Below are 15,713 nucleotides of genomic sequence, written 5' to 3'. Positions count from 1 at the left end.
TAAAGTAAAAAGTAATGCAGAAATAGAGAGTGAAAAGTATGTTTAATAAATAATAATATGATTAGAAAGTAAAATAAAATATGTACGAAGTTTCTAAAACATTAAAAAGTTAAAATACATAACAAATAGACTACTATCATTATGATCACATTGAAATGAATGACTCCTCCAAAGTATTATCACATGTTAGGATTATAATTTTCAAATTGTCTATTCATGAATTTGGGCTAATCTATATCAAAAATCCCACTGTCGAAATATAGGGTTGAATTATTCTCATCTGCTCATAGTTCTTCTTCTTGGTGGTGGAAAGGCTTATGCAAAATTGGTTCTATCCATAAGAATATGGGGTTGGTTTGATGAGAACATTAAAAGGATTATAGGAGATGGAACACAAACTCTATTCTGGCTTGAAATTTGGGTGGGAAGTCAGAGCTTGGAAGAAGTCTTTCCTAAACCTTTTTCTTAATCTATGAATAGAAGGGCAATTGTGATTGATTATGGTGTTTGGAATAATGATGTTTGGTTTTGGGATGTTAAATGTCACACAATATTGTTTGAAAGAGAAGGATCTTTATCATGAATTTGTACGATCTTATTCAACCACACTCTTTCAAGAAGGACACTGAGGACAAATGGGGATGGAGCTTAGATACATATGACAAATATGTTGTCAAATCCGCTTATCTCATGCAAGTGGATCAAAGTCTTTTGTCTTAGGATAATATTTTAAAAACTATTGGATTGACTATATGGCCTCAAAAATATATTGTTTTGTTCAAAGACTTACCAATAAGGTTGAGTTATTCAAAAGACAAGTATTCTTAAATTTAAAAAGGTCAAGTGTGCAATTTTCTTGAATCATGATGAATTTATTGAGCATGTATTTCTATCTTGTGAATTTGCTTCTTATGTCTGGAAATGATTCTATTCCTAGCTTCTAGTTTCAACTTCGAATCCCCGCCCCAACCTTATTAGATTTATTGAATATGCATGAGGCTATTAGCACTAGTGCTAAAGGGTCAAACTTATGGAGGATGTTGTGGTTTACTGTTGTATGCTCTATTTTGATTACGAGGAATGTTCTTATATTATGAGATAAGCGATGAGTTATGTGCATATATTGTATTTGATTAAAGTTAGATCTTGGACTTAGTTTCTGTCTAAAATAGTTCCAATTCCTTTAGGTTTTGCAAATTAGTGTAATGACCTAAAAACTTCTATTACCTTTTCTTCTAAAAAGATCAACTACTATTGATCTTTCTCTTGTTTTGGGTTAGTACCTCTTGTACTAATTTTAATACATTTTGCTTAGCAAAAAAATTTCATTCTTCAAATTCACAACAATCAACTAACCCAAACATAAATCGTATATATTTCTTTGTCTTATTCTTTACTATCTTATATATTTCGTGTGTTCTTAACATATAGCATTTATATGCTAAATACTTTAATTTAAGATTTTCTTTGGTTGCTTGGAAGTAAGTATTTGGACTAGTGTTTTAAATTAAATTCTTTCATAGTAATTGCTGTTGTGATTTTAGGATTCTCCACTACATAACCATGATTTCAATAAATGTAATATAAATGTATTTATAATTGCAATTTAAAACATTGATTTGAAATATTAAGATTGTAATTCAGATTCAATCTTGGGACCCTTGTTGAAGAAATTTATATTGAACTCTCCAAATGTCATGGATTTGTAAATAGGTGCATTGTTTTCATTCACCAAATCTTTTGAAGGTTCTATGATGCTTTCAGATGATGGATATATGAAATAAGCAACACTTGTACGTGAAGTGCTTGAATTTGTTACAACTCGATGTTCAGCACCAATAAGTCTTCCATTACTTATGATCTGAAAGAATAGAGTAAAGTGGAAAAAAATCTCGTCATCCTTCACTTGAATCAAATGATAGGCTATGTATAGAAACACATAATTGCAAAACAACAATACTTAAAATAGATATTCAATAATGTTTTCGAACCTTAGTTACGTGAGTGCAATATAATGTAGGATTAAATTCAACAATACTTCAAAAACATTATAGAAAGTGGACATTCAATAATGCTTGCTCAAGTAAGCTTTGTAGAAAATGGACATTCAACAATGCTTCCTCAATTAAGCATTGTTGAAAGTGGGCATTCAATATTGTTTTCTCAAGTAAAGTACTACAAAGTAAGCACTTTCTGAATTTTAGATCTATGAGAATCATAGATTCAACAATGCTCAATACAACAAGCACCGTTGAGTACGTGACATTCTTCAACGGTGCTCACTGAAGTAAATATTGTTGAACCTATGAGAAAGAACATTTATTTCATAGAACGTTATTAATTGTAACGATTTCAATGCAAATTTTGGCATAGTATTTAGAAAATACTCTCCTACAGTCTAATATTTTTAATTTGTAGGATACCATGCCTTTTTTTTAAGTTAGGATGCTAAAGCACCTAAAATATATCATATACAAATATAAATAAATTTTTAAATGTCAATTACATAACCACATTTAGTAAATTGAAGAATAATATTGGTGCCATTGTATCAATTAATGTTTTATTAACCTGTGATGAAAGCTAATTAAGAATGGCTGAAATCAAAACAATGCAAAAATGGAAAATAAAAGGGTCAATAATGAAGATATATACCTGTAAGAGAAGACCTATGTTAACTACAAAGGCATTTGGAATAGGCTCAACTTCAATCCATTCACCATCTTTGTGAACTTGAAGTCCAAGTACATTTTCTTGTTGAAGCAAAATGGTGATAATGGAAGGATCACGATGTTTGGCTGCACCCAATGTTAAACTTGGGTCAGGACATGGAGGATAGTGATGAACTAGTAGTGCTGGATTTTCACTAAGTCCTTCATTGAAATAACTTGGGGTAAGTCCTAATCCTTCACTTAACACCTCCAAGATTTTAAGTCCCAATTTCCTAAGTTCTATTGTATATTTCCCAACAACCTCTCTGAAAAATTCCAAAAATAAATCATGTTAGTTAGTTAATTCAATTGACATTGAAAATATCAACAAGTCTAGATCATGTTCGTTTTGTTAGTACTTGAGAGGATTTCAACCCTAAAATTAATAATTTATTCGGAGAGTTAAAGTCTTGATTGAATTTAGGTTTTGGTTAAAAAGTTGTTGAGTACAACAAGAGGTTATGAAATAAAGGCAATAAACAGTCTCAATAATAATTTTTAATCACTAGGGTTATGTTATATATAATTGAACTCATTAGCCAATCCTATTTTGTTATGCCATTAAAAATGTCTATTCCATCAATAACTATTTCAAAATGGCACATATTTATAGCATCTAAATTATATATACAACCCTAATCGATTGATATGTAAAAGAAATTAAAGCATTTTTATTTTTTAGACGAATTAAAGCTTATATAAAAAATTAACTTTTGAATTAATGTGTTATGACAAAATAATAAAGTAAAACGTCTTCACCATAAAAGGAAATACGTTTCTGATATGGTTAATGATTTCCATAATCACTAATCGCATACGATTTATTTTGTTTATGATGATAACTAAGAGAGGGGATACTTAGAAAACAAAGAAAGTGACTCATTAATGAAAATTTCTATGCTATTTAAATATGTTTGTTTGAGCTGGTTTTTCTTAGTCATATCTAATTATTTATCTTTTCAATGTTATCCAGCTAATCATACTTCTTTATGAAGCAATCCATTACTAACTATATATAGTTTTAGAAGCAACCATAATAAACTAAAAAACTTCAAGTATATCAAATCACTTTCAATCCGAAGATATTTAAATTGATATAATAGACGAAGTAAAATTACATTTCCCCCCCCACTTATTATTCCAAGAAATAATTCAAGCAAGGTGTAGATGATTAAAATCCCAAAATTGTTATGGCCTTTGATTTTAGTTGATATGATCTTTCTTTTATATTGGGTTAACCCCCTTCTCTTTATTTAATGTATTTTGCTTAGGAAAAAAAATGTTTTGCATATTAAATAAAAAAGAGTGCCAAATGATTAAATAACCTTAAGAATGCTAACAAAAAAATTAGAAAACCATCCAAGTATATAAATATGAGAATAAAAAATAGTATGAAATTGAAATGAGTGTCATCTATACACAAACTTTACCTGTATTTGGATGGTTTGTGAGGCCAATAGTCCATGTTTTCTCCATAAGGAGGACAAGGGTGAGTTAATGTGTCCTTCCAAGATTGAATTGCATCACTTTTGTAATTTGCACTACTTGTGTAGAGCTTGCACCTTCCATTTGGGTCCCTAGAGCATTCATTTACCTTTTCCTTAGGAGGCATGCCATGGAATTCTTTAAATATGTTCATTGCTTCATCTATCAAATCCGTTGGAACTCCATGGTTGATCACCTACCCACAATTTTTTGGAATATTAGACACAATCAAGGTTGATGTGGCCAAAATATTACAGTTACAGTAGTCGGCGCAAACGCATTACAATAATGCGGATGCATCGAGCTGTAGCGCAACTACATTAGGTATATGCTTTTTTGGCTTTCAGCGTATATAAGAAAATGAAGCACTTCCTTATAATTACAAACCAAATTAATCCTGGCTATGAAGTTGAGAATCCTATGAAGGAAGTACGAATACACTATGATAAAGATATGAGATACAACAACACAATATAAAACATAATAGAATACAATTAGGTGTATAATAAATGTATCTAACATAGTTTCAAAATTGTAACATGGTTGTGAAATATCTATGCATCCTTGAACCCCATGCATGTGAGAGACTAGAGGATATATATAACAGAATTGAGGAGAAAATTGATAGAGAATTGGTAAAGAAAATGGTAAAAATTTGAAACCTGAAAAAAGCCATATTCCTCAGAAGCTTTAAAAATTTGTTTTGCAATATCATCATGATCATGAGCTCCAAAATCAATCACAGGAATTGCCTTACATGAAGAACTAATAACCTTCCCAGGTCGATTTTCAATTGGTTGTACATATGATGGTGGAACCGAGGAATGAACATTAGACCAGGTTGATACAAGCATGTTGTCCAAGGTTTCCATGATGCCTAATCTATGAAACTTGATGAGATGAACAATGTTTCTTAAAGAATAAGAATTACACCTTCAACTTCAACTTGCCTCTTATAGTTTATTATTGATTTAGAAGATAAACTTGAGAACAACCCTATTCAGAAAACTACTAACAAAAATAGAAAAATACATGTACAACAAAGAAACGAACCAAAAAAAACAAAGCTTCTATTTGTTGTCTTAACTATATATGACTATGTGAGATTTACGGCAATGCAAACGATGCGTTCCTTTTTAGCTGAAGTGGTTATTTGTTTTAACAATTAAGATAAACATTGTTTACATGTTTTTTGATCAACAATCAAAAATTTATTAATCAAGAGGTAAAAATATTAGGAGAACAAGTGATACTCCTATCCATTGAATCCCTGAAATTAACAAAGAGAAAGACAAGTTGATGGATATCTCACCCAATCAACATAAGAGTAAGAGAAGAAAGGAAAGCGAACAATAACAAGGTTCCAGGAATGCAGAAAAATAAGCTTCACCATCTCCTCTATTTGGAATCTTAAGTTCTCAAAGATAACTTTGTTTCTAATGTGCCAAATAGTCCAAATTGTGACAAATCAAAAAGTCACCCATAATTGTTTTTTCTTGTTTTCCAACCATATCATGTTTTCATGAGATGCAAAGAGAGTCATTACATCATTATGAATGATAGATGTTAGACCAAAGCAAGAATAAAGCTTTTGCCAAACAAGATAGGATATTGAACAAGAAAAAAACAAGTGACTAGTAGTTTCCTCCAACTCACCACAAAAAGAACAAGTGAATAGTCGTATTTTCTCACTTTCTCATTTTTATATCTTTAAAAATGCCAAATATATGCAATTGACTAACTTAGATTAAGTGTGTTTACCACAATACAATTTACACGATGGTTAGGCATTCTTTATTAAAAGTGCACTAGAAAAGAGAACCTTAGTTTGTGAATACAAAAATATATCATATTATAGGTTTAACATTTCCATCTCTCATACTATGAAGAGAAGATAACATGATGCTAGTCTTAATGACAAGAAAGTAGTGATTATTTAAAGTTAGAACAACTAGCTAGTCATAGAGGGTCAATAAATATAAGGCATTGTAGCTAATTTATTTTATTGAATTCATTAATCATTCATATATGAAAAAATAGAATATAATCATCCATTTTTGGCACAATCTTCTCTCCCAAACTGCAATGTCATATCCTTGATATTATATATAAACTTGAAGTTGACTTGTTGATGTGTTGGGGAAAGCATGTGAGATAAATGTTGGATACGAGCATGAGAATGTTGTACCAGTATTTGCATTCTCTCCCTGATAGTAAGATTAGGAATGAATTGAGAGTGCAAAGCGAAATTGAGTTCCGCCACACCTATTCAATCCGTTCTAGGTGTATTCCGTCACTGATACCCAACATGAATGTAGGTGATTTTGGAGAGTGTGGAGGGATAAGCTCTAGTGTTATACCACTAGGAGAACTATGAGAAGAATAAAGTAAGCTCAGTGATAACAAGACAAGAACAAGACATTTCATTTGAAATGAAGACATCGGAGAATTTAGATAAGCAATACAACTAAGAAGAGTTGAGTATCTTTTTATAGTAGAGTTTGAGAGATCAAATCATACAATGAAGATGTAATAAATGGGGCAAGAGACAAAAAAATAATATTGTTTTAAGGAATAAATAAGTAATAAATCAAGGCTAACATACCTTTGATTGTTTATTTCTTTTAATTATTTTTTACAAGGAACAACAAAGAATTATATAATTTTGTCATCAGCACTATAAACAACCAACATGTGGTATAACATGAATTTTATTAGTTCTGAAGGTTAAAATTCACAATTACTCCCCAATATATTACTATTGAAGACCAAGGTAACATGCATATAATTTATACAGAAGTTTAGAAATACTATGTAAAATAATAAACCTTTATCTATCAATGTCTTTATCACACCTCAAGCTTGATATTATAAGGGATATACAAAACATAATTACATTGTTCAAAATATATGTTCTGGTATGAGGTATTCTGTTCTATATGGTTCCTCAACTTTTACATTATTACTATTATTATTACAAGAAATATTAGTTGTCCTAAGTATGAGCCCAAGTTTGTTCAAGTAAATATCAATTTTCACAATAAACCAGTGCCATAATATCATGGTTCTAATGTCATTTATAAAACAACCGCGGAAGATATATACTGAAATTCATGGTTTTGAATTTATGTAATGTTGTGTATACACATAATTCATTTATAGTATAACAAGCTTAAACATGTATGATGGATTAAATTCTTTTGTGTTTGATTGCATTAAAAAATTGTTGATAATAGATAAAAAAATCTATTGGTATAGCTCCAAAAACATATACTTACACTTTTATTTTAGTAGGTATAAGTCTTAGGCTATACTCACGACTATTTATTTTCCGTAGGTATAAGTCTTGGGCTATACTCACGACTGTTTATTTTCCGTAGGTATAAGTCTTGGGCTATACTCACGACTGTTTATTTTCCGTAGGTATAAGTCTTGGGCTATACTCACGACTGTTTATTTTCCGTAGGTATAAGTCTTGGGCTATACTCACGACTGTTTATTTTCCGTAGGTATAAGTCTTGGGCTATACTCACGACTGTTTATTTTCCGTAGGTATAAGTCTTGGGCTATACTCACGACTGTTTATTTTCCGTAGGTATAAGTCTTGGGCTATACTCACGACTGTTTATTTTCCGTAGGTATAAGTCTTGGGCTATACTCACGACTGTTTATTTTCCGTAGGTATAAGTCTTGGGCTATACTCACGACTGTTTATTTTCCGTAGGTATAAGTCTTGGGCTATACTCACGACTGTTTATTTTCCGTAGGTATAAGTCTTGGGCTTTACTCACGACTGTTTATTTTCCGTATGTATAAGTCTTGGGCTATACCTATGGTTTATCTTCCTTTCGTATAAGGTTTAATAATAGGTAAACATGTTACTTTAATCTCATTAATTTGTAATATATGAACATGTTGAAGCCATGACAAGGTTTCCATATAAAATTCCATTTTCTTCCTTTTCCCTTCATGGAGGAAACTCAATATTCAATATAAGGACTCACAACAATGGTTAAGAAAACTTTTCACACTTAACTATACAAAACAAGCACTTAATCTGTGCAATATTCACAATCATTATACTTATATTCATTCTTCCCTTTTTCTGTTGCTGGCTTAATCCTCCAAACAAAACCTTTTAATCGAGAGTAAGCGTTTCGTCGAATACCATCACCTAGACCAAAACAAAAGGCCAAATGTATAACCAAGATATCATGATTCATGAAAGTCAGAGACATAAGTAGTTAGCCCAACAATCAGGAATACAGTAACAACAGCAAAAGCAGATATTATTCAAAGTTTAGCTCTTACGTCGCGATCGGCAGAGATATCATCATTTATTTATGCCTTAAATTATCGAGTCTTCAGGTCAGAATTAAATCCTAGAAATGGTTTTTCTACTTGTGAGGATAAAGACTGCATATGTATATATATAGATACTCAGGCCCTATCAGGTGGGAGTCTCGTGTAATGCGCCATCGGCCCCAGCCCACCCTTTATAGAATTCATGTTTTTTTGTTTGTCTTTACATGTTTAAACTTTTCAAACCAGAACCTTTAAGATCAAGCCGGAACAAACAGATACTTTTCCGAAGTTAATATCTTGAACTGTCCTTAACAAGGCATAGTGTTGGCCTGATGTTTGCTATGCTACCAAGCCAAATTGTTGGGTTTTACTTCCAGCTTTGGTTCTTCCTATTGAAATGTGAAAATTGTTGGATAATGTGGGGCTGTGGCAGTGCACCACAAGCTACTAGGATTGGTAGAATGGTGGGACTGATTTAATCGGTTTGTGATGGAACTAGGTGGTTCAAACCAGTTCGCGCAGAGATCTTAATAGATTCTATGTATTCTTTTTTTTTTGTACTAGCAAGGATATCCTCTTACCTTATGGGTAAGGAACTAGTCCCTTTCGGGATGTGTGGCTACCCCTCCCAACATGTAGCCACTCTCAGGAATTGAACCTTTGACATTTTGGTCTTTCTGGAGATCTAGCCGACCTTACACCACTAGACCAATACCGCATTGGTCAATTTTATGTATTCTATTTATATGTCATTGCTAATGAACTACAAAAAAATCATTTCACCAAAAAAAGTGTTTTAGAAAATAATATAGAGTATTTACCTTTCCACAAACTGGACAACTGTCACTCCTCTCCATCCACTCATAAATGCACCCAAGATGAAAATGATGAGAGCATTTTGTCATTATTTTCGGATTCTCTTTGGTGTATTCTGCAATTGAAAATAATTGTAGAAATGTAAGAATCTTTGTAGATCCTATTCTCCGAGTAATGTGGTTCGAGTATAAAGCCAAAAGTTTTTAAATGGAAGTATGACAGTCACACTGAAGAGTCTTGTTACACCATCTACATTCTACGATAAAATACAACGACAACAACCAAACCTTAAGGTGGGGTGGACTAGATGGATTGAACGACGTCATAATGGTTTATCAATAATCATGTATATGTTAAATATACCATATAATTATAAAAGCATTCGAATTTCTAGATATATGTTAAGACATGTACTAAGCATCTTATAGATCAACGCTTCATGAAAAACTAAGTCCCAGAATCAACGGGTCTGCAAGTGAAAATTTGAAGTTATTAAGGAAAAACGATATCTTTACCTTCGAGACAAGTTGGACAGACATCCTCCTCTTCTGACGATGCATAGACAAGCCCAACTCCGGTTGTAGATTTTGCTGATGAAAGTTTTAGTGAGGACTTGGAACAATATTCCTTTGATCCATCTTCACCGGCACATTCATTCCATTTGTCTCGTGGACTTAAAGATTCTAGGTCCATATCTACATCACTTCTCAGAGGTTCAGATTCCTCATTCAAATGACTTGAACCCTTCTCACGCCTTGAACGAAAATACCTTGGTTCTGCATCATAAGGTAAGGGCCTTGGAGGAGAACGGTACATGTCCGATAGAGAATTATCAAGTGATGCTGTTGAAGACAAGGATGCTGCCCCTTGAAGAGATGAAGGAACTGAATGCACTTCTCCTCTACGGAATATTGCCGCATACTGAAATTTGTGATGCACAGGAAAGTGGTTATATAATACTACATAGCATTCATCAATGTCAAGACACACCATCCTGAGATTGAACATTGCCCTTTGATGAACCAATAAGAGAAAATGAAACAAACTGAAAGAGGAGCAAGGGATAGGAATTAGATGCATACCACAGTCAAGAGGTTTTGTATAAAGCAACTGAGACATGCACAGTTCCTATACACAGAGCTATTTGGGTTTACATAATCTTCAAAATCGTCAAAACTGAAACAACAACAAACAGAACCCATTGTTCCAGCTTCTCAATCACTTTATTTAGCTTGAATTTTTTCCCACTCTTCAACTGCTTCAATAAAATTAGCTAGCATGCATGCTTAGAGAAAAGGAGCCTTCAACAGCACCATAAGCTTGCAGAAGTCACAAAGCATCCACAAACCAACCTCTCTCTTCAGTTCAGATGCCCCGAATTATGGATAAGCAGACCGATTCCTTTGTCCACCTGCAAAATCGAGAAACTTTTTAGAAGGTATCATACCTGCAATTCAACATTTAAAATAAAATAAACAGGGAACTTAGTCTATCATATTATGATTTCAGTTACAACATTTGCAAGAGATTGATTCCTTTACTCCAACCACTAACCTCTTCGCCACATGACAACAACTTTAACCGTTGTGCCAAGACTCCCCTTTGACTAGAATCAAAGAATTTAATCTTTATTCCGAAACTCATCAAGTTAGTCCTTCTTTAAGAACTAAATTAAGATACATGATGGACTGACATGACTAACTCATACACATAAATAAATTCAGCACTTGGAGTAGAGAATAATTCAAGTTCCATATTTACATTGAGCTTAAAATTTAATGTACCATTCATCAGTTCAGAAAATTCTTAAGGCTCAAGCTCCAAAGTAAACATGCATGCATTACAGAATGGCAAATCAGGACCACAATATAAAATCAACACAACTCATAAGTGTATCAACAACATCAAATAACTAGTACAAAATTTATAAAGAACAAGACAAATTTGGACTCTTTTAATTAAAGGGCCAAAGCCTTTTTGGTTCTTAGTCTTTTCCTACACACCAACAAATTCATTTACACAGTGGGAAAATTTGATACTTTTCTTCACATTAAAGCTATGCAGATGCATCAACCAACACAAAGATCATTATTTTCCTTCAAGTTGAGAAATAGTGATCACAATTCACATCCAGAACATTATTTTTTTATAAATAAAATATAAAGAACATACAGATAATTGAATTTTCCATGAAACAAGAAACGATTAACCCATAAACACATGCTAATTGAGGAAAAGTTAGAGACCCACTTAAAATTATCAAATTAAACGGCAATCAGAAGGGTTTAAACGGCAATCAGAAGTGAATTAAACAAATGGGTAAGAGAGAAAATAGATAAAGATTGAATTTTTATGAAAAAAGTAGTTCAGAGAAATAGAAAGAGAAGAACCTGGAAAATTGAGAAATGGGGTAGAGTAAAGATAGATAGTGATGTTTGGGAAATAATAATGAAATAGATAGGTATGTGAATTTTTGGGTTTTTATGTGAGATTAAAGCTATAACTTCATTCACTCAATAAACTATGTATCTTTCTCTCATAGTGTTTCTTCTTTTGCCTTTTGTTATTTCTTTGGTTTGGTGGGTGGAGTAGAGATGGTAGGGTATAGTGGAGGAATCTAACCCAATTTTTTAATATTGAAAATTTAAGTCACACACACAAAGAGAAACAAACAATTTTCTTAATTAAGAATGAGTGTTGGTTCAATTGATATATGTTTGATTTCCCTTAAGCAAAGTTTCAACTTCGAGTCTTGTGGATGGAAAAAATGTCCACTAAAAGAGTTAGCCCCATACACCTGTGGATATTCTCGACTCAGACAGAATTTCCTCCCGTGCGAGGATACCCGTGGGAAACCAAAAAAACAATTTTCTTAATTTATTCTCATGTACCATCTTGTTGTATTTATTTATGAGTTTTGACTTTATGGATTGTAGTTTTAATATAGGATGATGGATTACATGTGAATAATTGTTTTAAATATTAATATCCATTTGCTAGTTTGGATAGATGATTTTATATTAGAGTTGATTATATAACGAGTGAAATATCTACGTATTATTAATGATGTAAAGATTTATATATAATCATTTTGTTATGTATTGTTCATTTGTATTATTTGTAATTAAAAGTTGATAATAATCAAATTTTAATAGTGGATAATAAAGTAAGAGTATAAAAAATTTTATAGACATAAATAAACTTATAGTGAAATGAATATATTTCATCCCAGAATATAGTATTTATATATTGATAGTGTGAAAATTTATACATAATTAATGTATCATTTACCATTCATTTGAATTATTATTTTTAAAAAGTCAATGATTATTAAAAATGGAAGGTAGATAATACACCAAAAGTGTAAAAAAACTCTTATACTATTAATGCATACATCTTTTTCTCTATTTAATAACCATTTTTCGATATAATTCTAATATTTAACTTGAACAAACAATTTTTTTAATAATGAATTAAATATATTTTTCAAAAAATATCAATGATGAAAACAAGGACCTAAATAAAATTAGTGTAATAAATACAATATATAGCTCTATGACATGAGTTTAAAATCTATGCACTAATAGTGTTAACTTTTTTATATTGTTAGTACATTATTTATCATTGATTTATATTATTTTTGTTTGACAGTCAACAATGATTAATAAATCAATGGTGGATGATTTACAGATAGTGTAAAAAATACTTACACTGTCACTATATACATATTAAATCCTCACCAATCAACCATTCTTTTATATTATGTATTAAAAGACCATAATAATAAATACTAAATATTACAACACTAAGGATTATATCTACGTATTATCGTATAAAGATTTATAGAAACTGAGTATAGTATTCATAATAAGGATGTTATACATGCAAAGTAAAATATTCTCTAGCTTACATTTTTTCTACAAAACTATGCATTGCATACTTTTTTTTCCATAAAATTAATTTTCCATATGAATTTATACATCTAAATAAAAGTGTTTTTTTACACTATCATCAAATCATTCATAGTTGATTTATAATTTGGTAATCATCATTAGCTCTATGTGAATGATGTACTAATATTGTAAAAACTTTAACTGTCGCTGTATAAATTTTAATATCTTTCCAGGTAACACTCGAAATCTTTTACTAGCATTAGGTATAAGAAATTTCATTATAGCTTCCGTTTCCTTTGATTTTGATATTCCAACGCACAATAAGTAACTCCAAGTTCTTCAGTGTGAAGAAAGAGCAATATCAATATGCAGGTACCACTCTTCTATTTCCAGTGTTTACAATATTTTCAATTCAAAACCCTAAATTTCTCAATTATTTCGATTCCAAATTCAGAATCCTAATTATTTGTGTGTTTTGTGCAGGCCAGTGATAGATTTAACATCAATTCCCAACTCGAGCATCTTCAAGCCAAATATGTTGGAACTGGGCATGCCGATATGAACAGATTGTAGGGTTTTGTTTTGCTGCAAAAAAAGATCGTTTTTTTATGTTTCAATTGTTTTGTTTTTGCGTTTTTTTGATTTATTTGTTTGTTGTTTTGTGTGTGTAGTGAATGGGCAGTGAACATTCAACGTGATAGCTATGCTTCATATATTGGGCATTACCCTTTACTCTCATACTTTGCTGTTGCTGAGAATGAATCTATTGGAAGAGAACGCTACACCTTTATGCAGGTTCTGTTGTTGTAGAGTATATACTAATTTCTCTCTCGTTTTTTCAACCTTACCAGTTTGACACAAAAAATGAAAATCTCAAAATGGTCAAATTAGTCATTTCAAACATATTTTACAACACCTTATAGGTACTAATTTACCATAAAAAGATTAGTTTGACTCTCATTTGAAATAATTTGGGACCACTATGGGTTTTTAAATTTGTTAGTAACCAAACAGATAAGGTCGAAAAAAATGAAAGTCTAAAACGAGTTTTGACTCTCTTTTTTATTGTTTCTTTCTGTTGTTCCCTCCATTAAGCTTATCAACTTTAGATTCAATTTGTTACTTTTATGATGTATGTTCATGGGTACTTCAAAGAATCTGACTTACGTGTATGGAGTATGTATTGGTACCCTTTGGTATGCAATTGATGTAAATTTCTGTCATTTTGGGTTGGAAATTTAGGATTTTTCCCATTTTGTCTTCTTAGTTACATCATAATACTGAATGAGTCAAATAATTAGTCATTATCTTGAAATTTCACTATCTCAGTCCGTTTTGGGTCTCAACCTCTCATCCTAAGTCTCTCGAATCCGCTAACTTTTGATCATTTGTACCTAATTATATTGGCATATTCGTAACTTAGATTTTTTAAAAGTGATGCATCTCGTACCTTTATCAGTATCGAGTACCATATCCTATCTGTAATCATGCAACATAGTAGTATGTATAGTTTATTCATGTAACATACATGTAGTCTATTTTTTGAGAAAATGTTGAACCTCGTACCCTGTATGTACCACATACTCGATATGTATCCGTGTTGGTGTAACACAGGTCTGAGGGCGAGCCTCGTTGCAATGATGAGGTTGTTTGTATTGACATGTTTTCAAAAGTCTGATGTATTAGGAAAAAAGTTGGAGTAGCTTTTATATAGAAAAAGATGGTAGAATCGTGATTTAGGTGGTTTGGACATTTGTGGAAGAGACCGGTAGAAGCTCCATAAGGAGAGTAGATCAAATGACGGGTTATCCGATTCCTAGAGGAAGAGGGAGACCAAGAAAAAACTATAGGTCAAATAATTAAGAAAGACTTAGGTATTAATACTTTGTCACTAAATATAATTTATGATAGAGCATTATACCATTGTTCGATCCATGTAGCCGAGTCGACCTAGTAGGATAAAGGCCTGGTTGTTGTTGTTGTTGTTTTAACTGGATCCTTAAATAGTAGTATTATATCAGTGTTTAATGCTTAATCTTAGTAGATAATATGAACTATGGGGTGGTGGCAAATTTATGAACAAGTATCCTTAAGTTGCCTAAGTTTCTTATTTGACAAATTATACTTCCTGTGCAGAAAATGCTCCTGCCATGTGGTCTGCCTCCAGAAAGAGAAGAAGATTGAGAATTGCTATTAGATGAAACATGGAGCAAAGTTTTTAGCCTTTGTCCTTTTGTTGCATTGTGTTATTTTGATTGAGGAAACAGATGATTGTGTTTTACCTTTATTAGAGAGAGAGATTGTTGTACTATCTTTCTCTTGCTTGTAGATGCTTAAGTTTTAGACTTTTAGTTGTTATGGCACTTGGAAAATTAGGTAATTAGATCATTTACGAGTTTGTTTGCGAGTTGATTTTTAGAGAATAGAGATAAAGGGAAAGCTTGAGAATCACTTAGAGATGCATTTTATGGTTTTCAAGGTCCCCTTCTCTCTGTTCTTATTC

General features: G+C 31.7%; 3 protein-coding genes across 6 annotated transcripts; 1 reads left to right on the top strand and 2 right to left on the bottom strand.

Annotated features, from left to right (window-relative positions):
- LOC109347390 (hyoscyamine 6-dioxygenase-like) lies at positions 1,561–5,122 on the bottom strand. The gene is made up of 4 exons (XM_019587210.1): positions 4,859–5,122; positions 4,142–4,392; positions 2,656–2,977; positions 1,561–1,861 (listed from the first exon to the last, which is right to left on the bottom strand). Exons 1-4 carry the CDS (start codon positions 5,066–5,068, stop codon positions 1,628–1,630), a joined length of 1,017 nt encoding a protein of 338 aa, XP_019442755.1. The 5' UTR covers positions 5,069–5,122; the 3' UTR covers positions 1,561–1,627.
- On the bottom strand, positions 2,706–11,912 carry LOC109347391 (E3 ubiquitin-protein ligase At3g02290-like). Of its 4 annotated transcripts, none has more exons than XM_019587214.1 (6): positions 11,102–11,680; positions 10,400–10,728; positions 9,833–10,238; positions 9,323–9,432; positions 8,324–8,370; positions 2,706–2,722 (listed from the first exon to the last, which is right to left on the bottom strand). In XM_019587214.1, the coding sequence occupies exons 2-5, from the start codon at positions 10,517–10,519 to the stop codon at positions 8,335–8,337; spliced, it is 672 nt and encodes a 223-aa protein (XP_019442759.1). In that variant the 5' UTR covers positions 10,520–10,728; positions 11,102–11,680; the 3' UTR covers positions 2,706–2,722; positions 8,324–8,334. The 4 variants fall into 4 exon arrangements, with proteins under 4 accessions (XP_019442759.1, XP_019442758.1, XP_019442757.1 ...); XM_019587213.1 differs by lacking the exon at positions 2,706–2,722 and adding an exon at positions 10,872–10,943 and having other exon boundaries at positions 8,197–8,370; positions 11,102–11,679; XM_019587212.1 differs by lacking the exons at positions 2,706–2,722; positions 11,102–11,680 and adding an exon at positions 11,708–11,912 and having other exon boundaries at positions 8,197–8,370.
- LOC109347389 (uncharacterized protein At4g14342) lies at positions 13,477–15,590 on the top strand. The gene is made up of 4 exons (XM_019587209.1): positions 13,477–13,582; positions 13,694–13,779; positions 13,882–14,005; positions 15,347–15,590. Exons 1-4 carry the CDS (start codon positions 13,577–13,579, stop codon positions 15,392–15,394), a joined length of 264 nt encoding a protein of 87 aa, XP_019442754.1. The 5' UTR covers positions 13,477–13,576; the 3' UTR covers positions 15,395–15,590.

This window comes from Lupinus angustifolius, chromosome LG05 (genome assembly GCF_001865875.1).
Source record: "Lupinus angustifolius cultivar Tanjil chromosome LG05, LupAngTanjil_v1.0, whole genome shotgun sequence".
NCBI lineage: Eukaryota > Viridiplantae > Streptophyta > Magnoliopsida > Fabales > Fabaceae > Lupinus > Lupinus angustifolius.
This window is presented reverse-complemented; position numbering and strand designations above follow the sequence as displayed.

Bases quoted from the DNA above. Each gene is read 5' to 3' on its own strand.
- LOC109347390 (XM_019587210.1), bottom strand. From the start codon at position 5,068: ATGGAAACCTTGGACAACATGCTTGTATCAACCTGGTCTAATGTTCAT. The intron at 2,978-4,141 runs GTAAAGTTTGTG...GGAATTTTTCAG, and splicing joins CACAAACCATCCAAATACAG to AGAGGTTGTTGGGAAATATA. The intron at 1,862-2,655 runs GTATATATCTTC...CTATTCTTTCAG, and splicing joins ACATAGGTCTTCTCTTACAG to ATCATAAGTAATGGAAGACT.
- LOC109347391 (XM_019587212.1), bottom strand. From the start codon at position 10,519: ATGGGTTCTGTTTGTTGTTGTTTCAGTTTTGACGATTTTGAAGATTAT. The intron at 10,239-10,399 runs GTATGCATCTAA...CACAAATTTCAG, and splicing joins TACAAAACCTCTTGACTGTG to TATGCGGCAATATTCCGTAG. The intron at 8,371-9,322 runs GTAAATACTCTA...GTTTTGGTCTAG, and splicing joins GTTGTCCAGTTTGTGGAAAG to GTGATGGTATTCGACGAAAC.
- LOC109347389 (XM_019587209.1), top strand. The intron at 13,780-13,881 runs GTAGGGTTTTGT...TTGTGTGTGTAG, and splicing joins CATGCCGATATGAACAGATT to TGAATGGGCAGTGAACATTC. The intron at 14,006-15,346 runs GTTCTGTTGTTG...CTTCCTGTGCAG, and splicing joins AACGCTACACCTTTATGCAG to AAAATGCTCCTGCCATGTGG.